The 24272-nt window shown below is 48.2% G+C and overlaps 2 protein-coding genes across 2 annotated transcripts; one reads left to right on the top strand and one right to left on the bottom strand.

The window, feature by feature from the left end:
- The first annotated feature begins 948 nt into the window (after positions 1 to 948).
- On the top strand, positions 949 to 8515 carry LOC102458754 (C-type lectin domain family 2 member B-like). Its single transcript, XM_075913770.1, has 6 exons — positions 949 to 1613; positions 2056 to 2237; positions 2499 to 2597; positions 5895 to 6082; positions 6831 to 6934; positions 7505 to 8515. The coding sequence occupies exons 2-6, from the start codon at positions 2141 to 2143 to the stop codon at positions 7659 to 7661; spliced, it is 645 nt and encodes a 214-aa protein (XP_075769885.1). The 5' UTR covers positions 949 to 1613; positions 2056 to 2140; the 3' UTR covers positions 7662 to 8515.
- Positions 8516 to 9915: 1400 nt separating this feature from the next.
- Positions 9916 to 23657, bottom strand: LOC112545217 (killer cell lectin-like receptor subfamily B member 1B allele A). Its single transcript, XM_025182879.2, has 6 exons — positions 23416 to 23657; positions 16784 to 16882; positions 16211 to 16378; positions 12907 to 13061; positions 11941 to 12053; positions 9916 to 11102 (listed from the first exon to the last, which is right to left on the bottom strand). The coding sequence occupies exons 1-6, from the start codon at positions 23498 to 23500 to the stop codon at positions 10979 to 10981; spliced, it is 744 nt and encodes a 247-aa protein (XP_025038664.2). The 5' UTR covers positions 23501 to 23657; the 3' UTR covers positions 9916 to 10978.
- Positions 23658 to 24272: the final 615 nt, after the last annotated feature.

Below are 24272 nucleotides of genomic sequence, written 5' to 3'. Positions count from 1 at the left end.
TGCTCCCCAGCAAAATCTCTCAACCATTGGCCACATATTCATTCTGCTGATTCCATTATTGGACCTAACCAAGTGAGTTATAAGATCAAGAACACATATTCCTGCGCATCCAGAAATATAATTTATGCTATCATGTGCCGAAAGTGTCCGTCTGCTATGTACATTGGACAAACATCTCAGACACTTCGCCAAAGGATTAATGCCCACAAAACAGATATCAGACATGATCACAAAGAAAAAACAGTTTCTTGCCATTTTAACCAGAAAGGACACTCTCTCAATGACTTAACCACCTGCATTCTGCTACTAAGACCTTTTCCATCTGCACTTGAAAGGGAATCCTCTGAACTGGCATTCATGTTAAAATTCGACACTCTCCAAAAAGGAATGAACAAACACTTGAACTATCTTACCCATTATCAAGATAGCTTCCCCAATTATCACCTCTAATACCATTAACTCACAAACATCCCACTCTCCCCACCTCTAATATCATCAATTCACAGACACTTACCTTCCTTCCTCCCCCCCTCCCCCCGCATCCCCCTCCTGTTCTGAAATGTGATTTGTCCTTTTCATATGTGTTCGTTTTTTTAATTGTATCCTTTGGTATATATGGTTGTGACAATTTTCTTCCACTATTTGATCTGAGGAAGTGGGTCTGGCCCACGAAAGCTCATCATCTAATAAACCATCTTGTTAGTCTTTAAAGTGCTACATTGTCCTGCATTTTGCTTCAGCTACCCCAGACTAACACGGCTACATTTCTATCACTATTCATCCCACCGCGATGAATCTAGAGGTGTTTAAATCTTGGCTTGACAAAGCCCTGGCCGGGTTGATTTAGTTGGAATTGGTCCTGCCTAGAGCAGGGGGCTGGACTTGATGACCTTCTGAGGTTTCTTCCAGCTCTATGGTTCTATGGCTGGCGAGGTGCCCAGCAGGACAGAACTGGCAGTTTGCCTCTGCCCTGCTCACCCGCCCCTGGAGCGCTGTAAAAGCCCCAGGGGCGCAGCCCAGCTCGGCCAGGAGAGTTCGGGGCCACGCTCGGAGCGGGCTGAGAAGAGAAGCGACAGAAACCGAGCGGAGCGGAGGCCGGAGCTCCCCGGGCCCATTGGAAGGGCCGCCGCGCGGAGACGCTGCTGCCCAGGAGAGACTCGAGCAGCGCCCGGAGGGGGCGGCCCGTCCTAGCGAGGGGCGGGGAGGCAGCGGACAGCCCCGGCCACGAGGGGCGGGCGGGCTTGCTCCGTGTTTCCCCGCCGCGGTGGGAGGCCACAGAGCCGGCTGGGGCGAGGCGGGGCGCTCCGCGCGGGGCCGTGCTGGGCTCTGGTGCCGAGCGGGGAACCGGCCGGCCCGGCGATGGGGGAGCGCAGGGCTTGTGCCCCCCACGGGGACACGGCAGAGGGGGCGGAGCAGCAGCTGGGGGACGAGCCGTTCACCGCCCCGCCCGCCCCCCGTCACCCTATAGGCGCGGCGCGGATGGCGGGAGGATTGGGCGGGCGATTTGAACTGGGACTTTGGCGCTCGGGCTGAGCTGCGGGGCAGGTTTTAGGGGGCGAAGCTCCGCGCCCGGCGCCTGGGGAGGGTCCCGCTTCGCTCGGCTGCGGCGCCAGGTGAGATGCTCGCGGCGGGTCCCAGCGCAAGGAGAGGCGGGCTGCGGGGCTCCCCTCCCGCCCGGTCTCTTTCCGCTCGTGCCCGGGCGGCCCGGCCCGGATCAGCCCTCCCCTGTGCGTGCGATGGGAAATGTGGCTCCTGGTTCCCCCTCTGCTACTGCCCCCTTGAGTCTCAGCTCCCTCCTGCTGCCAGGGCGAGGAGAGGGGCTCTGGTCCCCCCCCCCCCCGCATCCCGTGGGTGCAGGTCACGCGTGGGCAGGCCCAGGGGGGAGGGGGTTTCCAGAGCAGATCTGGTCTCAAGCCCTTGGGGGACAGAGAGAGATGGGATTTAAGGGGTTTAATCACCATGGCACTGCTGCTGGCCGGGGCAGGCTGCTGGGACTGAGACACCCCAAATCTCCCCTCCCCTGACCTCTCCCGCTTGGCCCGTCTCTGCTTCCAGCCGCTGCTACATCAACCCGCCACCCAGAGAGCAACAGAGTCCAGCCCAGCCCCTGCTGCAGGGTCCCCAGCGTGGTGAAGAGACCATGGGGACAGCAGCTGGGTGCACTGAGAACCAAGTGCCGCTGCAGGAGTGCTGCAGTGTTGATTCCTCTGGGCACCCGAAGACGGGAGGGAAGCCAGGTAAGGGGGTGGCACTGCCTGGGACCGGAGAGACACCTAGTGGGTGAGGGGGGACCAGACTGTCAGTGGCAGCAGCAACTGCCCACAAATGTCACACAGTGATCCCCCGACTATCAGCTGTGGGCAGCAGGGGCTGGATCCCTCCAGGGCCCAATCCCTGGCTGCCAGTGGCTGGCTGGCACACGCGGCACTGGGCATGTGGCTGGGCAGGGAACGTTTGGGCTGGTGTGTCAGACCCCCTCTAACAGGCCTTTGTTTCAGAGTTTTGCAGTAAGTGCAATAAAAGTGCTGTCTCCCTGGGAGTTGTTGCCGGAGTCGTGGTGATCTTTGGTCTCCTCATCACTGTTATTGTCCAGACAGGTGAGTTCTCAGCCTTCCCCATCCCCTCTCTGCACATCCCTCTCCCCTCCCACCGCCCGAAGCTGCCACTGTCACAGCGTCTCCTCCTGGCCTGTCTGGCACCTGCCCCTGGGACAGAGGCTTCCTGAGGGATGCTCCTCCCAGAGCCACCTCCTGCTATCTCCCAGGCCCTGCCCTGGGCACTCACTGTGGGGTGAGGGACTGACTGACTGACATTAGCCCCCCACAACCCATCTCTGAACACATAGGGTCTCAGTGACTATCGTTGGGTCCCAAACATAGTCACTGACACCTGGGGGGAGATGGAAGAGAGGGAAGGGAAAGGGAAGGAGAGCATGGCAGGCAGGTGATTGACAGGAGGGGAATACAGCAGTGAACTAGGCCCTATGCCTGCAGCCTGTTGTCCTGAGGTACCAGCCTGGCCTGCTTGTGTCCCTCGTTCCAGCCAGTTCCCAGCTTCCCAAACTAGAACCCCGGGGCTGTATTGTCTTGCCCTGGACAGATGCCTAAAATCACCATCGGTTTGTAAACTTGAAAGGGTTTGAATCAAACAGTGCTTCTCCCTGGAGGATGGCAGAGTAACTTAATACACAGTCTGGAATTCTTCTCTCCAGTCTAGGGCCACCTCAGTTGTTCAGTCTTTTACATCCAGATGTGTTTCCAACTGTTGAGGCCAAGTGGAGATGTCACTTCCCCTCCTTTATAGCGTCTTCCAGATTGCTGGGAAGATCCTTTGCTATGACTGAGTCAAGTGGTCTCCATTTACATGCTCGTTCTGAGAAGTCTCTATCGTATACGGTTCCTGGACTATGGGCCATAAACAGCATCCAACTGCTCTGCTGTTGTACCTGAAAGTCTGGCTGGCGGTGTTTCTAACCTCACACCATATTTCAGTAACACATGCCCAGGAAAACTCATGTTCCCGTCTACGGCTACGTCTATACTTCAGGCTTTTTGCACAAGAACAGCTGTTCATGCACAGATACTTGCAGAGCATCTACGCTGCATGTGTGTTCTTGCACAAGTAAATTTACAGTACAGAGTCAGAAAAGAGGGCTTTTTGCACAAGAGTTTTTCCTCTCCCCACGAAGAATAAGTTCTCTTGCACAAGAGGGTAGTGTGGACGGGCAACAGGGGTTTCTTGTATAAGAAACCTCTATGGCTAAAATGGCCAGCAGAGCTTTCTTGCACAAGAGAGTGTCCACACTGCCATGAACACTCTTGTGCAAAAGCATATGGCAGTGTGGACGCACTCTTGCACAAGAACTCTTGTGCAAAACAGTTCTTGCGCAAAAAGCCTGCAGTGTAGACATAGCCTAAATGTTCTGTTAGTCTGTAAAGTGTTACTAGACTATTTGTTATTTAAGCTTTTCTGTGAAACCTGTGATGCAAATCACACACTGAGCAGTACCAGGAAGCATTGTCTGCAGTGCCTGTCCTGCTGTGTTCAGTGTTTGATCACTAGTGCATATAGCACCCTGCACTATGAAATCTCCAGGGATATACATGCCTGGTGCACAATCCAGCACCCCTGCTGTGGCTGCTAATGTTCTCCCAAACAAAGTGTTCCAATCCCAGCCCCAAAAGAAGGCTTAAAAACCAGCAACAGACTTGTTAGGATACAAAATGAGGAACAAAAAAAGTAACGTGCACAAAAATGGCGGGAGGGTGTAACCTGGTGTGGCTGAGGTAGCCCTCACTAGAATTGCCAGGATCAGGGCACACTGCAAAAGGGAAAGCAAATATTCCCAAGGCTGGTGGGAAACACTGAAGTTAAATTTCAGAGTGGTAGCCATGTTAATCTGTTTCAGCACTAACAACAAGGAATCCAGTAGCACCTTAAAGACTTACAAATGCCCCAATAAATGTGTTAGTCTTTAAGGTTCCAAAGGACTCCTTGTTTTTACTGAAGTCAAACTTCCCAGTTACCCACAAACTGTGCTGCTTATTCTCCAACACGGTTTCTCAAGAAGCAGAAAAATCATGCAGCCCCCTTTATTGTATTCCAGTTCTCTGGTTCCAATCAGAACGTAGCTTCAATTCAGTTATTTGAAGTTATTTGAAATTCTGCTTGCATGTACAAAATGTTCTTCTGGCCCCAAAGGACCAGCCCCATTACCATGTCAGGGTAGGTTTGGATCTTAGCCAAAATACCCCACTGCCAGCTAATCTTTTAGGCCAGTGTTTCCCAATTGGTGCTCCAGCGAACCCTGGGGATCCGTGAAGCGAAAGCAAGGGTTCCGCGAAGAGCCGGCACTCCCCTGCCCCCTGTTAGAGACAGAGTCATGGCGAGGTTTTTTTTTTCCTCTTTTTTTGCTCAACGAAACGTGGCAGGGGCCTTTTTTTTTTTTTTAAGGCAACTCTAGGGGTTCCGTGGCCAAATAAAACTGGGAAACACGGTTTTAGGCTATGTCTACACTGGTGGGTTCTTGCGCAAGAACATGTGCACAAGAGTTCCTGGGCAAGAAGTCTTGCACAAGAAAACGTCCACACTGCCATGTGCCAGCTGTGGTTTTGCGCAAGAGCATCCACAGCAATGTGGACTCTCTCTTCCGCAAGAAAGATCTGATGGCCATTTTAGCCATAGGGCTTTCTTGTGCAAGAAGCCCCTGCCGTGCATCCACACTGCCCTCTTGTGCTTACACTTGTCAGAAAAGAGTGTAGCTCTTGCGCAAGAAGCCCTCTCTTCCCATTCTTTACTATAAATCTTCTTGCACAAGAGCGGGCGGGCAGTGTGGACGCTCTGCGGAAGAACGGATGTTCTTGCACAAGAACACGCCAGTGTAGATGTAGCCTTAGTGTCTAAAACAGAAGGTTTATAATAAGCAAGAACAAGGAGATGTTACATGGTAAAGTGGTCACATACATACAAAGACTTCAAAGTCCATGAAGTTCCCAGCAATATGGGTGAGAGAGGTGGTTTGAAGGTCCCTCTGGAACGAATCATCTGCTTAGATGGGTCATTTCTGGCCAATGGGGTAGAAGTTGGCCACTGATGCATTAATTATCCTCTCCCTGCTGGTGCACTGATAATTGCCCATCCTTCTGTAGCTCTCTGCCCACCTCTGTTTGTAGCACTGAGCTCTCTATGCTGGGCTTTCTGGTGTGAACTGTTTGTGGAGTGAGACCAGGGGTAAGTAAAGCTCCTCTCTGGCTGGATTCCCAGGATCCTCTTGGTTCCCTGCCAGGAGTTGAGGTGTCTCAGAAGCCGGGGGTGCTGGGGCCAATTTCTCTATGTCCCCCTCGTGGCTGGGCGGCAGGTCTCACTCACACCACATGTTACTGTCTCATTCTCAGTGCCGAGAGCTATGCCTCCCTCAGCTGTTCTGGGCTCCCCTGTTTTGCTCTGCTGCCCACACGGCTGGGTCGGCTACAAGGGGAAATGCTACTATTTCTCCGAGGGCGAAGGGAACTGGACCGACAGCTGGAGCCACTGCTCTGCCCTGGGGGCCTCCCTGGCTGGGATCAACACCCTGCAGGAAATGGTGAGAGACTGTGATTGCCATACACTAGCCTGGGCTCAGCTGCTACAACAAGGCCTGGGCTCTGCCCTGCGGGCGGGGAGCAGCTCGGAGCCCAGAGCCAATGGACTTTCCAGCTGCTGCTTGCCCGGCTGGACTGGGCCCAGGGCCCCTCTGGTGTCAGGTGTAACCCTGGGGATCACCCCTTCTCCCCCCACACTCCCCTCTAGGCTGAGCTGGCTCAGGCAGCTCTTGGCCTGTTGAGCTGCATTCAGGGGGACTGAGAACTCAGTTCAACACAGCCACTGCGGCTCCTCTCTAGAGCAAAGAGCAGCCAGCTGAGGAGAGGAGTTTTCATTGGGGCCCTGGCCTCACCTGATTGAAAAGGGGGGGTGTCTATTCTCAGTCCTGCCTCCCCCCCCCATGCAGATTGTGTGTCACTCTCCTTCCCCAGGAAGGGCTGGAGGGAGCCCAGCTGCCCTGTCAGGTGAGGGGTTCACACAGAGCCTGGCCTGGACTGGGGGTTGAGGGAGCTTGGACCCAGCAATTCCCAAGAGCGGCCCCAGCCCTGGGGGGGTTAGGGTTGGGGGAGCTGGGTTTGGCGGGGAAGGGTTAATACTGAATTACCCAGAGCTGGGCAAGGGGAAGAGGCAAATTCCCAGTCCCCCCCGGGAACACTCAGAGCCTTTCTGTGCGCCCCTGGGATTCCCTGTGCAGAGCTGGGGAGCAGCAGGGTCTGGCCCTGACACCCCCTCCCCCTCCACTGCTCTAGGCTTTCATGCACCGCTACAAAGGCAAACCTGATCACTGGATCGGCCTCCAGCGGGACCCGGAGCAGCCCTGGAAATGGGCCAATGGCTCCAAATTCAACAACCTGTGAGTCTCTCCCTCCCCTTGTGTGAGTTCCCTGGGATCTGGGTCTCTGGTGTGTGAGATGCCGAGTTCAGGCCGAGCTGCCAGCCAGTGGTGTAGGAGCAGCCAGAGCGCGCTCGGTCGTGTGTGTTAGTGGTGGGTGCGGGCTGGTGTCTGCCTGGGACTTCTCCTCATAGGGTGGTGCTGGGCCTGAGCTACCAGCCCTTGGGCTACTGACCTGAAACCTTCCCCACCCAGGGCAGTTTGGGTGGGTTGTTTAGGTAGGTTGGACCTGCTGGGTCCCAACCAAACCTGGCTGAATGTCAGGGGGAGCAGGAACTAAAATATCTCTCTGGCATAAAGGCACCAAGGAAGTGAGTTGATCTTGGAGCCTCACCTGGCCTTGCTCTGTCCCCTTTATGACTGTCCCTCTCCACTGGGGGTGTGCATGTCTGGTGCTGGTGCAGGCAGGAAAACCATGAGGGGTTGTGAATGCGGCAGCTCCCTGCCCTGTGTGAGTGTCGCCCCCTGTCTGTGACCGACGGGAAACACCCAGCTCCTGCCTGACCCTGCTCCCTGGCTTCTGCCCTGCAGGTTTGGGATCCGAGGAGGAGGTGACTGTGCGTATCTGAACGACGAGAGCGGGGTCAGCAGCTCGAGGTGCACCAATGAGAGGCGCTGGATCTGCACCAAACCCGATGCTTTTCCAACATCTGAGCCAAGAGCCACGACGCCAGCCTCAGCCTTCTAACATGATGGGGGCTTGTTAGGACAGTGAAACCTTTTCATTGTCCAAATAGGTGTCCTGTCTGGAACCTATTAAATATTCCGACGTGCTGCTCAGATTGTTATGGGCTGGGTTAGAGCTGCCTGGTGAACCTTCTTGCTTCCCTTCAGGGAAGGTTTTAGCAAGAATGTTTGTGGGTCACTTTTTGGAAACCCAACTGGCGTTTAACTCAGGGTCACCCTCCCCCTGCCCCCAATGTCTCATTTTATTGCCAGATGCTGCTTGAGCTCTGCACCTGCCAGGGGAGTAGAATCCCATCTGGTGGGGGGGAGGGAGGTTCTCCCCACCCCTTCCCTGGCCAGCAGGGCCTCCCCTGACCCAACCACCAGGGGCCCCAACCCTCTTTACCCCCACAGCTGCCAGTGGCCTTTTCTCTCCCCCTCTAGCACTGTGGCCAAAGGCTGGGGGCTGAAAAGGATTTGGGGTACGGTGCTATTTACTTGGTCTGGAGGCTGCTAGCCACTCCCAGGAGTGGTGTGGCTGCCCCCAGTAGTCACTCTGTAGTATAAGTCTCTCTTGCACTCGCTGCCCCCAATGGTCACTCTCGGTATCATGTCTGTGCCCCTCCCTTTCCATGTTATGGAAAACAGTCCTCTTCCCGGCACTTGCTCTTTCCTTGGCGCAACCAAATCCCGACCTTGATTTAAGTTAGGAGCAAAGGAAGCTGCATAACAAATTTGGTGGTCCCAGTTCTTACTGTTTAGGAGGAGTTCTTGAACAAATGGACTTGCAGACAGATGTACAGATCTCTAAATAGATGTATTTCCCTGCTGTAACATTGTAAATAACTGTTTTTAATAAATTTGTATATAATTAGATTGGCTAGACACGCTGTCTTTTTGTGTGAGAGCTAAGGTGCCGTTCCCCTGGGGTAAGTGGACCTGTTGGGATGGGGCGTCACTTGAACGCGGCTGTGATTCTCACTGTAAGGGACCCTCTATCACAAAGGCAGCCTTGCCTGTTTGGTGATACAGACTGGAGCGCTCGAGGGGCTGGTCTGTGACACCATGACAAATACCAGAGGGGTAGGCGTGTTAGTCTGTATCTGCAAAACAATGAGGACCCCTGTGGCACCGTTAGGACAACCGTTTTTATTCGAGCATCAGCTTTCATGGACAAAGATGCACTTCATCAGATGCATGGGGTGGGAATTGCAGAGGCAGACATAAATATACTAGCACATGAAAAGAAGGGAGTTACCTTACCAAATGTAGGATAAGTACTAACTAGGCCAATCCAGTGAGGGTGGATGTGTCCCCACTCCCAACTGCTGAAGAGGAGGAAACCTGCTGCTAATCTCGTCTGAACTTACTCTTGATCACGTGAGACCCATTTGTTGTATCTAGACTATCCTTTAGCTAGAAGAGCTGTTCACACTTCCAATTGTTGAATAATCCCCCACCCCACTGTATTTATGGAGCGCTGTCAGATCTCTTCTCAGCCTTCATTTTGTTAGACTAAACCAGCCATGTTTTTCCAGTCTCCAAACGAGCCCTTCTTCACATGCTTCATAGAAATACACTTATAATATTAACATGGCATAAGGAAAATGTATTTTACGCAAGAGAGGTCTCTTGAGTTATCATTAGGTAATCAGAAACAGAAATGACACAGGTGTACAAATTAGAAAGGTTATGGTTTACTGAATGTGGAGTTAATAATATTGACTACAAGCAGCTTTCTCCAGTGTTGCTTGGGTCCTTAACTCAATTAAGGTTTTGGGTGGGTTTTTTTTTTTTAAATAAAGGGAAAATGTGCATGCTTTATTTAAATCATGATATTTTTCAAAAATACCAGTTTCATAACACTCCTGAACCCCCAGCACCCGAACCTTAAACCTATCATACCACTGAACCTCCTTCCCTGCGCCCCCTTACTCCCACATCCCCAAACTCCTGCACCCACAGTCCCCTGCCATAACATGCCTGCACCCCCCCACATCCAAAACCTGTGCCCATCTGTAATGGACCAGGCCAGGGCTGGGCACGCTGAGAGTGTCTGCTCCGGGCGAATTGCTCAAAATCAAGGTTCCTTACAGCCCCTGACTGGAGGCCCTTCCCAAATAGGCTACAAACCAGACACACCGAGTGCTTCAGCTGCCAATCCTGCCAGCAGAAAGCTTCAGAGCAAAACCCCTCAGACATCCCAGCTCTCCCTGTTCCACAATCAGCCCCGGGCCTAACCCATGGATGAGGGGTTATAATTATAGATCCCAATCTCATCTACCCCGAACGCAGAGCCGGCCTGAGTCATTTTGGTGCCCTTGCTCTTGCGCAAGAGGGCAGTGTGGACGCTCGGCAGGGATTTCTTGTGCAAGAAAGCCCTATAGCTAAAATGGCCACCAGAGCTTTCTTGCTCAAGAGAGTGTCCACACTGCCATGGATGCTCTTGCACAAAACCACAGCATGCACATGGCAGAGTGGATGTTTTCTTGCGCAAGACTTCTTGCACAAGAACCCTTGCACAAGACACAACATAAAGGTTTATTAATAAAAGAAAGGAAAGGTGGAGAAGAAAGGCTTTTAAGGAGAATACATTATATGCACCAATCACCAGGTTCTTGGTGCAGTCTCTCAGCAGAGATGTTATAAACTGCTAGCTTAAAAGTCTCTGGTGTGCATCCTTTGTCAGGATGGGTCAGTGACCCTTCCCAGCTCTCTGTCCCTTGCAAAGCTGCATCTGGGGTCAGTGGCAGAATTGTAAGAGATGGAGACCACCTCATGGCCTTATATATCCATGCCTGGTCTCCCAAGTCAGAGTGGTCACATGGTCAAGTGACCTGTCTGTGTTTCACATGCTGGCAGCCATTATGCCATGGCTGGTTTTCATGTTCCCAGATGCATTCCTCAGGTGTGTATTGGGCACCTTGAGAGCCATTGTCCTTAGGACTGTGCTAATTAACAGTCATTAATTGGACAATCCCCCTTTACAACAGGCAGTGCAGGCCAGTATCAGCACGGAGTCCATATTCATAACTCCACATATAGGCATCACACAAGTACATGAGTAGCAAACACAGAATCAGTAGAACATAAGCTTTTATTTGACACCTCACATGCCCCCCCCCCCCATGGGTGCAGCAGTGATCTGGCTGCTTCCCTTAAAATCCAGTAACGGGATATCATCATACACCTGAAGCTCCTTCCATGAGTCCCTCATATGCCTACATCCCCAAACTCCTGCACCCCACATCCCCAGCCCTCTGCCATAAAGTTGACAGATGACATCTGAATTTGGATGTTGTTTGGGTCTGTGGTTTGAAAAAGTTGCCGGCCCCTGGTTTATATCACGGCAGCTTCTTTCTGGCAGATCCATTTGAACTCAGCGTCACACGTCTCCCACTGAATCCGGCTGCCTTTTATACTCCCACAGCTGCTGTCAGCAGCAGAGCTTGAGATGGGGAAGCTACAAAATTAAAGACAGTGTCAGTGTGGTTCCCTGCAACAAGGAAAGGCCTAAAGGTGGGTCTCTCTTCCCCCGGCTCTGTGGGAAAGCTTGGCTCTGTTGTCCTTTGTCTCTGTCACCTCCCTGCAGAGCTGCAGGTGGGAAGACAGCCCAAGAGATGAGATGAGTTTGGGAGGTCTCTGGCAAGGTGCAATCTAGGTGGAATCTCACCAGGCTGGTGCTTTAGTGTTTGTTCATTGGAAGTGGCCACCCTGAGCGTCTACATCTCGACTTTTCTTTTAAAAACCCTCCTCCCCCCATCCCCCCAACACTGGAAGCAGAAAAACTGAGACCCTAGGCACCTAAACATGCTTGTGAGTCACAGTGTTAGTGTCATGGTGTCTCAGTTTTTCCACCTGTAGCATGGGGCTAATAGCTCTGTCCTGCATGGCAGCAGGGGGAGAAGATAGACACGGGAAAGAGTGTGAAGTGCTTAGATACTATAGAAATGGGGGCCAGATCAGCATCCTTCATCTTGTCTACACTAGGAGGTGTTTTGGTGCTGCTACAGTGGGAACCCTCTAGTGTAGACACAGTTACTGCCATAGCTATGTGCTTCTACCGCTACAGCTTATACCAGTGCCCCTGAACCGCGTACGCTACCCTGCTCGGAGCACACGTCTGTTGGTAGAACTGCAGTGACGTTAGGGCCTTTGCTGGCACAGCAACAATGCCCTTCTCTGACATAGCTACTCAGGCCAGCCTTTTACATTTAGACAGACTCTGGGCATGTAACATCAGCAAATTACACACTAGCGCTTGCCCCAAACTTCTCAAGCTGGAAACAGGCAGCACTCACCGCGCTGGGTCTAACCGGGAGCTGTCCGTCCAGGTCCATTTCTCCCTGGGGGGTGTCACTTTAAATCCAACCCAGACAGAGTTTGCAACTTGTGTAACATTCTGTATGGCGTCCTGTGAGCGGCAAGCAGAGGGGGAGGGGGAATTTGCTGTAACATGCTCAGATTCTCTTAGTGCGCCCGTTAAATGCCTGTTCTTGGCTTCCCTGGCTCTGCCCATAGTCCCAGCAGAACTTACTGGTACCTGAGCTAACTCGCCCTTTAAGGGCACCCTGGGTTCAGCTTCACCTGTGACTAAGTGCCCCTGGATGGAGAAGTTCAGGTGAAAGAGGCAGGTGACGGGAGGGGCTGCAAGAGCAGTCTGAGATCAGTCAGGGCAGAGTGAGATCTGCAGGGTGTGTAAGGAGCCCTGCTGAGCTCTCCGGCAGGGCTCAGGGTACAAAACTGCAGGAGCCAGCTGGGCAGTGTGAGGCGGGCAGCGGTGGGGTTCTGGTTCCAAGCCATGTGCCCATCAGCCAGGTGCTCAGCAGGGGAGAAACCCCCACCCGCCCCGGTGTGGAGTTTGGTCAACTGGGGGAACAGGAGACATGGCGAAGGAGCATGGGCAACAGGTGAACCCCCATTCTGGCCCTGCCTCTTCTGCCCACGGCCCTGCCCCACACGTCAGAGTCCCGAAGGCCCCACCATTAAAAGAAAAGCCCCAAGGGGTCCCCCAGACCAGAGGAGCCCTGTTCTGCTTGCTCCAGCCATGGAGAGGTGTTTCTCACCTGGCCCCAAGCTGCTGTGGTGAGAGAGGGCTGGGGTTGTCCTCTCTCACCAGGGCAGCCTGCATCTCACCCCCTTATCTCCAGTCACAGCCCAGAGCGATGGTGTAAATGAAGGCAAAACAAAACTTATTTGAATTAAGGACCCGAGCAACGTCCTTCTAGAAGTTATAGTTATCTTCTAGTGCCCCTGTGCTGTGTTACCAGCTCCTCCTGGCTCTGGAGCACAAGCAGTCGCGAGCTCTTCCCCAAGCAGTCATCCCAGCTCTCAACCCAGTTTTTACTCCCTTTGGACAGCCAGTAGCACTGGTCCCCACGCAGCAGCCAGTCCCTGGGGCAGAGTTTGCACCCGGCATCCCCTGGAGGGAGAGATGGCAACAGAGGTGTCGTCAATTCAAAACATTCAAACTGCAGCTGGCTGAAAACTTTTGATCAAATCTGTTTTTAATGGAAAATGCCATTTGGACCAAAATTCAAGTATTTATTTTCTTTTTTTAACATTTTTTTGACAGGGAAGGGGACTCAAAATGGAAACACTGATTTTTTTGAGCAGTGAGGGAGGATTTCATTCTGTTGTGGAGAGTAAATCAATACTTACTCTTAACATTTCCCCCTGTTGGAAAAGAGGGGGAAGAATATTTTCTTCAAAGGACATCACATTTTTTTTCATGTTTCATGAGCTAGATTTGCAGTATATCAGCTGTAGTTCTGGATATTGCGGAAGTTTCCCCTAGAGCCGTGTAAAACTTTCAGAGTTAATGGTATTAACCAGGGCTTTTCTCAGGGGCCCGCATGTAAACAACAGGACACGCTGTAGTAAAGGAGTGATGGGAGCTGGGAGGCCAGAGAGGAGAGAATTCACTCAAAACCTGTACACAGAGTTGCTCTCTTGCTAAAGATCTTCTCTAAGGCTATGTCTAGACTGCAGGCTTCTTTCGAAAGAGGCTCTTTCGAAAGCATCTTTCGAAAGAGCCTCTTTCGAAAGATCGCGTCTAGACTGCAGGCGGATCTTTCGAAAGAGCAATCCGCTTTTTCGAAAGAGAGCACCCAGCGAGTCTGGATGCTCTCTTTCGAGGAAGCCCTATTTACATTGAAGAACGCCTTCTTTCGAAAGAGGAACTTTCGAAAGAAGGCGTTCTTCCTCGTGAAACGAGGTTTACCGCCATCGAAAGAAAAGCCGCGTTCTTTCAAAATTATTTCGAAAGAACGCGGCTTGAGTCTGGATGCAGGGGAAGTTTTTTCGGGAAAAGGCTACTTTTCCCGAAAAAACCCCTGAGTCTGGACACAGCCTAACTCAGTCACAAATTCTGGGTGCTAGGCAGGCATCTCTGGGTGGGATTGTCTCCGGATTGGTGCATTAACTATTGTTCAGTGAGGTTTGGTCACATCAGCTCAGAAAAACGGAACAGAGACAGGCTCAGCCTATACTCTGAGTTCCTTTGGGTCTCCCATGTGGAAACAAATAATACTGATTACCAGCCTACGTCTAGATGGCAGGCTTCTTTTGGAAGAAGCTTTTCCAGAAGAGATCTTCCGGAAAAACTTCTTTCAAAAGAGACTGTCTACACAGCAAAAATCAACGAAAAAGCAATGTGCATCCACAAAGATAGCGTCCACATTCATTGGACGCTATTGTGCATTTCAGTTGTGATAACTATGGATGGAGTGGCCACCAGGGCACCTGTACTTCTTCCTGGAGGCCTCGTCTTTCAAAAAAAAACCTACTTTCTTCCATGTTTACACATGCCCTTTTCGGAAAAAGGCTTCTTCCTTATAGAATGAGGTTTACTGCCGTCGGAAAAAACCCTCCGTTCTTTCGACTTTCTGTTGATAGACTACAATAGCAGTGTGGACGTAAGTATTGTTTTTCAGGAAAAACAGCGGTTTTTCTGGAAAAACTCTGCAGTGTAGACATACCCTGAGACTGGGATAGGACAAAGGCAGGACTGCACCCAGTGCCCCAGCCTGGCAGTAGGAGGTGCTACAACACTGCTACTGCCATGGTTCAGCTGAGATCTAAAAGCAAGGTCCTCAGGGATGATGAAGAACACAAGAGCTGTCATATTGGGTGAGACCATTGTTCATCTTGCTCAGTATCCTGTCTCTGAAAATGGTCCATACTGGAGTTTATGGAACAGGACAATTATGAAGCGATCCAACCAACTTTCTCTCCCAGCTTCGGGTAGTCGGAGGTTTTGCATCACACCAGTGATGGGGTTGCATCCCTGAGCATCTTCCCTCCCAGTCATTGATGGACTGATTTCTCTTTTGAGCCCAGTGACAGTTTTGGCCATCACAACATCCTATGGAATGAGTTCTACAGCTCGCCCCTCAGGAAAAGTTTTCTCTAATATATAGTAAGGATAAAGATTAAAACTGCTTGTGCGCTTAGCAATGGGAATTACTCTGACCATTAGGTGTCACTGTTGCTCCTCTGCACAAACAGCTGAGAATTCGTATTTATTTTACTTTGATTTGAAGCTCTTTGGGAACAGGGATGGTCTTTTATGATGTGTTCTTTGTACAGCTCCTGGCATAGCAGGGCCCTGACTTCTGATCCTTTTGGTTTGAACACAAACCAAAGTTTTTCCAGTTCAGACTAACTTGACTACCCTTCCGAAGCTTCTCAACAATAATCAGTAATTCACATTACAGTAGGGCAGAGAGGTCACAACCATTGGGTTAGGTGTTACATAGATGCACGAAGTAAGTCGAGCTCTGCCTCAAAGAGCTACCAATCCAAACACAGGATAAAACACACACGGAGATACACAAAGAGGAGCAAGACAGCAGGGAGAACGAAATGTACCTACTGGCACAGAAAAAGGCAGCCGCCGCATTTATCTGGCGCCCAGCAAATGAGACAGAGGAAAAGGGGAAATGTTGATTGACAAAAAGTTGCCTTTTTTCAACACAAAATTCTGACAGGACCCTTGTTTCATCTGAAGTTTTCTAGTTGTTGAATCAGCTTTCTGCGTCCTGAACACTTAGACTAAAAAAAAAGAAAATTGACTCCCATCATTTGCCAAAATGACAGTGAGAAGGGGGGTTATGTTACCAGGTGTCATGTTTTTATCAGGCGTCTCGTGAAATTTGGTATTTCCTTTTAAGCCCCAGCTCCTGGAGTCATGGGATTGTGGGAGACTCAGTTTCATTAAAGAAAGCTTTTAGCCTCATAATTAAAAAAAAAATTGACAGCACAACCCAGGTGCAACCAAAAGGCACAGAAACCAGAATTCAACTAGAAACAACCCAGGCGGTATACTTTTCCTAAAATAAACCAGCCTCAGGCTTGTTAGGGCCTCATTCATGGTTTTTGAATGCTTGGAGATCACAGCACTGGAGTAATGTTCACAAAGGGGTCTCAGTATGAATGTGAATTTGGTCTATTGTGTTTCAGGCTCAGGGTTCTTTTCTTATGGTGGCTGGTTTTCAGTCACAGCGATCGTGCTGCAAACTCTTTAAGGAAGAGTGACTCACAGCTCTGGGGCAGTAGGAGTGCGGTTACCTGCCAAGCTGCCATGTTGGGGTTCACATAGAATTGATTTCAAGCGGGACCGGAAATCCTCCAGGCTGGAGCTGCATTCAGTGCAATTGACGATTCTGCTTTCACTCTTCTCGGATGTATTCAGAGCCACCCTGGTCCGTCCTTCACAAGAGACACGCAACTGGGAAACTTCAAAAGAGCATCAGCATCAATGAAAAGCACTTCTATGGCAATGAAAAAAACCAACTATGCTGGGTGTAAAATCATCAGACAGTGTAATATCCATCACAGCTAGAGAGAGAACAGAGGAAGAGAGACTCCCGTTCACTATACAGTATAGAATGATGCATTTCTGTCTTCCCATCTACATGTAATAGTGAATCTGCTGTAGCTGCATCACACGAGTTTCATGCATCCGCCTCTTCACTGCAGGTTGATCCTGGAACATTTTCCCCTGGTGGCGAGGCAATGCCTGCAAGTTCATTCACAAACCAACTGGAATCGGGAAGGGAATGTCATTCAGATTTGGGGATGAGCAGAGAATTCATGGTGCAGCATCAAACCCAAATGGATAAATAGGTGGGCACTACTTACCCCAAACCCCCAGCACTATCACAGCTATTGTCAGGAAGAAGTTCCCTGCCCATCCGGCCCCCACAGCAACATGATGCCACCAGGGACATGGAGGAGAACCTATAAAAGACATTGTTTGGAGAAACACCCTAAGACCTCAGTGTGAGACATAACAATGAAACTTGTTTTTCTTTGGTGCCTATTGCAGCGTTCTGCCAAGGGACATCCACTCCTCTGCACATAACACTATGGGCAGCTTTAACAATGGCAGCCTCTTTCACTCGTTTTTTCCTCCCAGAAGCATCATCATGCCTTTTTCCACTTTATTATCTCTTATGCGTGGTTGGCCCTGCTTCAGATCCCTTCTTATGTTCCCTGGTAACATGACACCCACTGTAAACTGCCTAATAATAACAGCTAAGCAAGTTGAAGCAAAATGCAGGACAATGTAGCACTTTAAAGACTAACAAGATGGTTTATTAGATGATGAGCTTTCGTGGGCCAGACCCACTTCCTCAGATCAAATAGCTAAGCAAGTGGCCTGCTAATGATACATTAATATAGGTTACTTCATTTTAAAACAGCCATGAAGCCTCCAAATTGTCAACCCACAGGGCCAGCTTGTGTTCCTGTGACCACCCGCTTTGGTCTCCCTCTCCCTTCCTCCATGCGCTAACTTCTAAAGTCCCTGTTCTGTTTTGACACAATTTGACCCTATGTCACCAGGTGGTGCTGTTACACACAATCCGCTCAATTCCTTTTCTCAGTGTCTGAGCATTCTGAAGAAGACTTACCTTATTGCTCATTTTGTGGGACAGTTTCTTTGTGGGGGAGTTCTTGCATCAGTGGGGAAGTGTGCTTTCTGCCTTAATTTCCCTAACTAGAGTCACATCTTGGAGCAGCGTTGCTTCAGGGCTGAGATTCCTGTAAGGCTACATCTAGACCACAGGCTTCTTTCGGAAGAAGCTTTTCCGGAAGAGATCTTCCGACAAAACTTCTTCCGAAAGACAGCGTCCACACTGCCAAAGTGCATCGAAAAAGTGATCTGCTTTTTCAAAAGAGCGTATTCAGACTGAATGGACGCTCTCTTGCATGTAAGCTGTGATTGCTCATTGCTATGCGTGGAGTGGCCACCAGGGCACCTGTGCTTTTTCCTCTTTCCTCTTCTTTCGAAAGATCTCCCTCTTCCCCGTCCGCACATGCCTTTTCGCAAAAAGGTTTCTCCCTTGTAGAATGAGGATTATCAATGCTGGAAAACCCCTCTGTTCTTTCAGTTGACTGTCAATTTACTATTGACAGAACACACTTGCAGTGTGGACGTAACTACAGTTTTTTTGGAAAAATGTCTGTTTTTCTGAAAAAAACTCTACAGTGCAGACATGGCCTAAGAGAGGTTTGTTTGTATTTGTGACCACTTCTGCTCCACCGTCTGGTGTAGACAGTGTAAATAAACACATTACCCCAAGGAAAATACCCATTGTGAAAACAGGCCAGGGTCCAATGTGTACTGAGGCTTTGTTTATACTTCTGGGAAGATCAATGCTCTGGAGATGGATTTTCCAGGGTTCGATTTAGTGGGTCTAGTAAAAACCCACTAAATGGAATGCTGAGGGAATCCCCATCAACCCTAGTGTTCCTAGGAGTTGTGGAGTGCAACTTCCCCCAAGCCCCAGTGTTCCTTGGAGTCGTGAGGAGAAAAGGGAAGTCAACGGGAGAGTTTCTCACAGCAAATTCCTGCAGTGGGGCTCCCCCAGAAATTTGGTTTAAGGTACATCGACTCCAGCTAGGCAATTCTCGTAGCAGAGTTGTGTATCTTAAGTTGAATTTCTGGCATAGGGTAGATGTGGTATTAGAATAAACACAGAGGTGACAATATTTGTGCCTGCACTTAACTTTAAGCATGTACGTGGTCTCATTGCCTTCAAAAGGATCGTTTATGTGAGAAAAAAGTAAGTGTTTGCAGGGCCTTAGTTTGTAAATGATTCAGGTGAGAATTTCCATTAAAACTGTTTTTCAATAAAAAAATTGGGGTTGGTTTGGGGTTTTTTGTTTGTTTGTTTGTTTTGGTTTTTTTTTTTTTTTTTTTTTTTTTTTTTTTTGCTTTTTGCAGGAGGTAATGCTGAAAATGGCAGTTTGCCCAGGCCTCCCACTGCTATTTCCATCTGATAAATAGGCTGTTGCCTCCTTTGATTGCTGATTTTTGTATTCAGTCTTCTGTGAAATCCACTAGTGAGTACTTGGCATTCACTGAAGGACCATACAGGTAGATTTATTATTCCCCTAATTACTATGGCTGCAACTTTCAAAGTAGCTTGGGGGAGCTTCCGTGTTGGCTGAAACTCCTTGGGCTTCTTTTAAAATCCCAGCTAGAATATTGTATTGCTTTGATATTTCCCCAAGAATTACGTTGTGAAATGAAACCAGTGAGCCTGAGTCTAGTCTCAGTTACTCAGGTGTGAGCTACACACAGAGCCATTCCTCTATTTGGCAGTGAGCATCCTGAGGGCTGGACACGGTTTGCCAGATGTTAGCCCCTGCAGGCCACCAGATGTTTCATTTACCTGCAGATGTGCTGGTAAATAAAGTGCCTGGCGGCCTGCCAAGAGCTAACCCTGACAAACCTGGTCGCTTGATGCCCACCCTTGCTCTAAGGTCATGTTTCTTAACCCGGGGTGCACACCCCCGGAGGTGCAAGATGCCCTTTCTGCGTGTGCGAGACATTCCAGATTTTTATGATATATCTGAGGCTTAAAGAACTGACCTACTTCAACGATTTTTAAATAGTGGTGCGAGAATGTATTTTTAGAATCAAAGGGGTGTAGGCTGCAGTAAGGTTAAGAACCACTGCTCTAAGGTAACATCCAAATTCACACAGAAGTGATGGTGCCATTACAATGGCTCAGTATCTTGATTTTCATAGAATCATGGAACACTAGAACTGGAAGGGACCTCGAGAGGTCATCAAGTCCCATAATCTTGGTAATCTTCTGTGTTTTTTTTTTATTAACAAAAATCTAATTCACTCTACATTTTCAAATTATGTTCTCCAGGCCAGGGAAAGGGTTAGAAACTCACTTTTTGTTACAAATGGATGATACTCATAACGTTTATCCTCACGGCAGGAGAGTTACATTTCTGCTTGTTGGAACCAGAATTAATTCTGAGTCAATGCAAAAACTATGGCCTTCTGGTCCTAAAAGTGGATCTTTGTGAGGTTTTTCATAGAGACCCCATTCAGTTCACTTCTGTGAACTTCAGAGAGCTAATTCTTCTGAAGTTCTGAGTGGACAAAACTATGGAAGGAATTTTTGAAAAGTGAAAAATATTGTCTGCTCTATCTATCCATTTTGAGTACCTAATACAGTGACCCCTAGAATCATAGACTCCTAGGGCTGGAAGAGACCTCAGGAGTCATCCAGTTTAAACCCCTGCTCTTATCTAGAAACTCTTGGCACCACAACATAACACATTTCATATTACTTAATGTTGAATAGTAATAGAGAGGTAGTTGTGTTAGTCTGACCTTGCTGAAACAAAAGGGGAAAAAATTAGGTAGTCCTTTAAAAACTAGCAAGATAGTTTATTACGTGATGAGTTTTAAGTGGGTCTATCCCACAAAAGCTCATCACCTAATAAACTATCTTGTTAGTCTTTAAAGTGTTACATATTTTTTCCCTTTTGTTTTAATGTTGAATAGTTAATGGTGGTGGTGGTGGTTGTGTTTTCTGTCCATATATTAAAAGCGCTTCTTAAATTGTGTTTAAAGTTTCTAAGGAAAATAACCTTGTAGTTTTGGACTAACAAATTATTTCAAGCTAAAAGGAGAAGGGTTTTTAGGAAAAAGAAATGGAAAGATTAAACTCCTCCTTATATTGGAATCCGTCTTCCACTTCTAATTCTGAAAAGTCAATACTGTGATGTCATGATTTTAACAACAGCGTGGGAGACCAGTTAATTTTAATTTCAGCCTTAGGCCTTGATTCTGAAAAGAGTTGAGCACAGTATAATTTGCAACATGTACATGTGGTTGCTTCAGCAAAATGGCTCACTGGAGGAAGTTAAACTTTTGCATCACCATCTGCAGAGTCAAGTCTGGGGACTTCCCACGCTACACACCAGCCACACGCATTTGGAGATTCAGGCCCTTAGTTGTAAGCAGGGGTTCCCACAGGCTCACCAGGCCCCTGGACAAGGTGAGTGGGTGGAAGGAACAGGGCTGGAGCAGCCAGCCTTCTGTGCCACCCTCAGCACCCCATGTGGCTATCTGGTAGCAATTTAAAGGGCCCTGGATCCTGGGTTAACTGCCCTTGGCCCTGCTTTCCACTCCTGTTGGCAGGCTTGATTGTAAGATTGAAAATACACTGTTTCCCAGGGTCATGGTGGATTCTCGATCACTGAATTTTAAAAGCAAGACTGGATGTTTTTTTCCTTGAAAGATTCTCTAGGAATTACGTTGGGCAAATTCTGTATAATATAGGACATCAGACTAGATGATCACAATGGTCCCTTCTGGCCTTGGACTCTATGAATTAAGGCCCCAGTCCTGCAGTGACATCTGTGTGGGTCAGCCCTTGCGCCCATTCACTTCAATGGGATTCTATACAGGTACAAACAAAGATCCACTCATCAGGATGAGATCCAATCACATTACAGGATTGGGGCTTAAGCGTCCAATCATTAACACAGTGCCAGGCTTCAACATAACACAATGATACAACTGCAGCTCAAGAAGTCATTTACAATCAAATTCAGCTCTTGGATACATTGGTGTAAATTTGGAGCAACTTCATTGATTTCTGTGGAGTGGCTCTGGATTTACACTGATGTAACAAGCAGAATCGAACTCTTTAATGTTTTAAGAGTATATCCAATCCTGTCTGAACATATCTAAAGTGCATGGATACAATTTCATGTTGGTTCACAACAAGAATTAAATGTAACTCGATAGCCACATATTATGCTAGGTTTTACTTTGATTTAAACAGATGCCAAAGCAAGATCTGTTGGAAACTATCAGCTCTTAATAAAATTCTATCAAGTACTTCTGTAGGAAGGCATTTCAGAAGCTGTACAATAGTTCAGTTATGCTCACAAGGTGTTAGTGTATGGCACATTTGTAAATATACTTAAAAAAGGAAAATTTAGGAGATGAAGAAAGCCAGAATAATTGCATAATTACATGTATAACTGCAAATATATAGAAGCTTCAGGGGATAGCTGAATTAGTCTGTACAGTATAAAGTTTAAAAATGACAAATGGTGTGGTAGCACTTTATAGACTAATGAAATTTCTACATGTTTTTAGTCTATAAAGTGCTACCAGACCATTTGTTGTTTTTTAACTTTATCCTGTAAATATATAGTATGTTTGACAATAGCATGTCACACTTACTATACAACTTGATGAAATACTTTTTCTATTACACTGGGATTTTCTAGAAACACCTACATCATTTAAGAACTGAAAATGTTACCCCTCATGTATCTCTGTAGCCTTACTGTCCTTATGGAAAACATACTCTAAAAATAGCTATTTAATATTGAAATATTTCCCCCCGTCTCCAAATTATCAATATTTGTAAATGATTTAAACTCATTTTGAGGGTAATCACAAATTATGCTACTCATTTTACATCTTTAAGTTACACTATATCCACATAACTCTTTGCATTTTCAATATTCCAGTGACGTATTTTGTGAGTCTCTAAGCTGCTGCAGGACTATTAGTTGTTTTTAAGTTGTTCCTGAGTCTCCAGGCTTTAGTGGAGCTACAGGGCAATAACTTGCCATCTCTCCTGCACTCAAGCAGAGCACATCCTCTCTGTCCCCCGAAAGCTTTCTTAGTTTTGCATCCATTTCAGTAGCCAATTAAGTTCCCTTCACTCCTCCTATCATTCCCACCGACCCACCCCATTTTGGACAGGTTCTTTCCATTTCTTCTCCTTCTCCTCTGGTCATGGTTCCTACATACCTCAGAGATACTACGCTTCCCTCCCCTTACTTCTACCATACACAGGGGTTAGTAACCCCCCTCCCTTCACCAGTACCTACCATCTGCCACAGTCTCCATCTCCCTCTACATATAGTTGGGCTCTCCACTGAATTGCTAATGTCATCTCTTCTTTCACACCTATGTGGATTTTAGCCTTCTCTATAATAAAACAATTAATGCTGTTCGATGAGCCTCCCACATTGCCTGAGCTCACTCTTCCTCAGGCTCACCCCATGTACTGCTCTCTGCCCCCTAACTATGACCCACTCACTTTGTACTTTTACCTCAGCAGTTTGCTGGCTCCCTCCAAATATATATGAAATAAGTAGGAAGGGTGTCATAGCTGTACTTTTTGCACTTATGTTCTCATGTTTAGACACTCAGAGGCTATGAAGTTTTCTGGCACATGCTGCACTCACAAACTAAAGGGGACTCTCTTCCTTTAACAGAGTCCAGTTGCCATATGCAGAGAGCGGTAAAGGATTTACCATTAGCTAAGCCCTGCCATACATAAAGTACAGAGCTGCTCCCTGACTCTGGATACCGTTTCTCTGAGCTATCTCTGCTGCAAGTCAAACAAAAAATACCTTAGAAAAATTGAGTCCTAAGTAAAATGAGAGGTACTACATTGGGGCAAAAATTAGAAATGAAATCCACTTACTGAAGTGCTGAGATCCTTGTGGTGGCCTTGAAGAGGAACCAGCTCCAGGAATATTCAAATAAGCATAAACTGTTTCTGCAGCCATGGCAAGTACAGAGGAAGGTGTGAGCGTACAGCAGGAGGTCTACTCCTAAGAGCAATCTCATGTGTATGTCTGCCCTCTGCACATTTCTATTCTAGTCTATGCAGGATCGTAGACCACAATCGTCACCAAAGTACCTGAGACTTCTAGCAGTGCATTGGGCAATGTGACTAACATCTGTCACATGTTTGTTCTCTATCACCTCCCCAGAGGGAGAAATGTGCACTGGAGCAAGCGTCTTGGTTTGGTAAGGTGTAGGAGGGTTTGTTTTGCTTTTTTCATATAATATACCTGGTATGAATGTTTGTATGAGAGATGGTCAGGTCAAGGAAATGTGCCCTACACTTGGAGTGGAAGACGGTGATGTTTGTGATGATCCTCAGTTCTGCAGGATGTTCATTTCTGTCATAACTATGAGGGTTGGCCAGCAGCCTGGGGACTAAGGCGTTAACCTAGCCAGGATCTGGTCAGCCAATGGTAAGGCAGGTAGGGATTTCAAACTGAGACAAAGGAATTTTTAACTTTTCCCTCCTTTGTCTCTGAGCCAGTTTGCTCTCTAGATACTGAGGGAGACAAGAAGACATGTCTCTCTCCAAGAAAAAGACTCTGCATAATCGATGAGGAGTCCTGTGGCACCTTATAGACTAACTGAAGTGTAGGAGCATAAGCTTTTGTGGGCAAAGACCCACTTCATCAGATGATCCTCTGCATAATGTGTCAGTAGGGTAAAGTCTAGATAAATTTTCTGGTTTGGGAATTTGGATCTGATGTCTGT

Source organism: Pelodiscus sinensis, chromosome 32 (assembly GCF_049634645.1).
Source record: "Pelodiscus sinensis isolate JC-2024 chromosome 32, ASM4963464v1, whole genome shotgun sequence".
NCBI lineage: Eukaryota > Metazoa > Chordata > Testudines > Trionychidae > Pelodiscus > Pelodiscus sinensis.
This window is presented reverse-complemented; position numbering and strand designations above follow the sequence as displayed.

Excerpts from the sequence above, each read along its gene's own strand:
- LOC112545217 (XM_025182879.2), bottom strand. The coding sequence starts at position 23,500 with ATGGCTGCAGAAACAGTTTATGCTTATTTGAATATTCCTGGAGCTGGT. Across the intron at positions 16,379-16,783 it reads GATAGTGCTGGGGGTTTGGG|TTTCCCAGTTGCGTGTCTCT; the intron begins GTAAGTAGTGCC and ends GCTCTTTTGAAG. Across the intron at positions 13,062-16,210 it reads CCAACATGGCAGCTTGGCAG|GGGATGCCGGGTGCAAACTC; the intron begins GTAACCGCACTC and ends CTCTCCCTCCAG.
- LOC102458754 (XM_075913770.1), top strand. The coding sequence starts at position 2,141 with ATGGGGACAGCAGCTGGGTGCACTGAGAACCAAGTGCCGCTGCAGGAG. Across the intron at positions 2,598-5,894 it reads CACTGTTATTGTCCAGACAG|TGCCGAGAGCTATGCCTCCC; the intron begins GTGAGTTCTCAG and ends TCTCATTCTCAG. Across the intron at positions 6,935-7,504 it reads GGCTCCAAATTCAACAACCT|GTTTGGGATCCGAGGAGGAG; the intron begins GTGAGTCTCTCC and ends TCTGCCCTGCAG.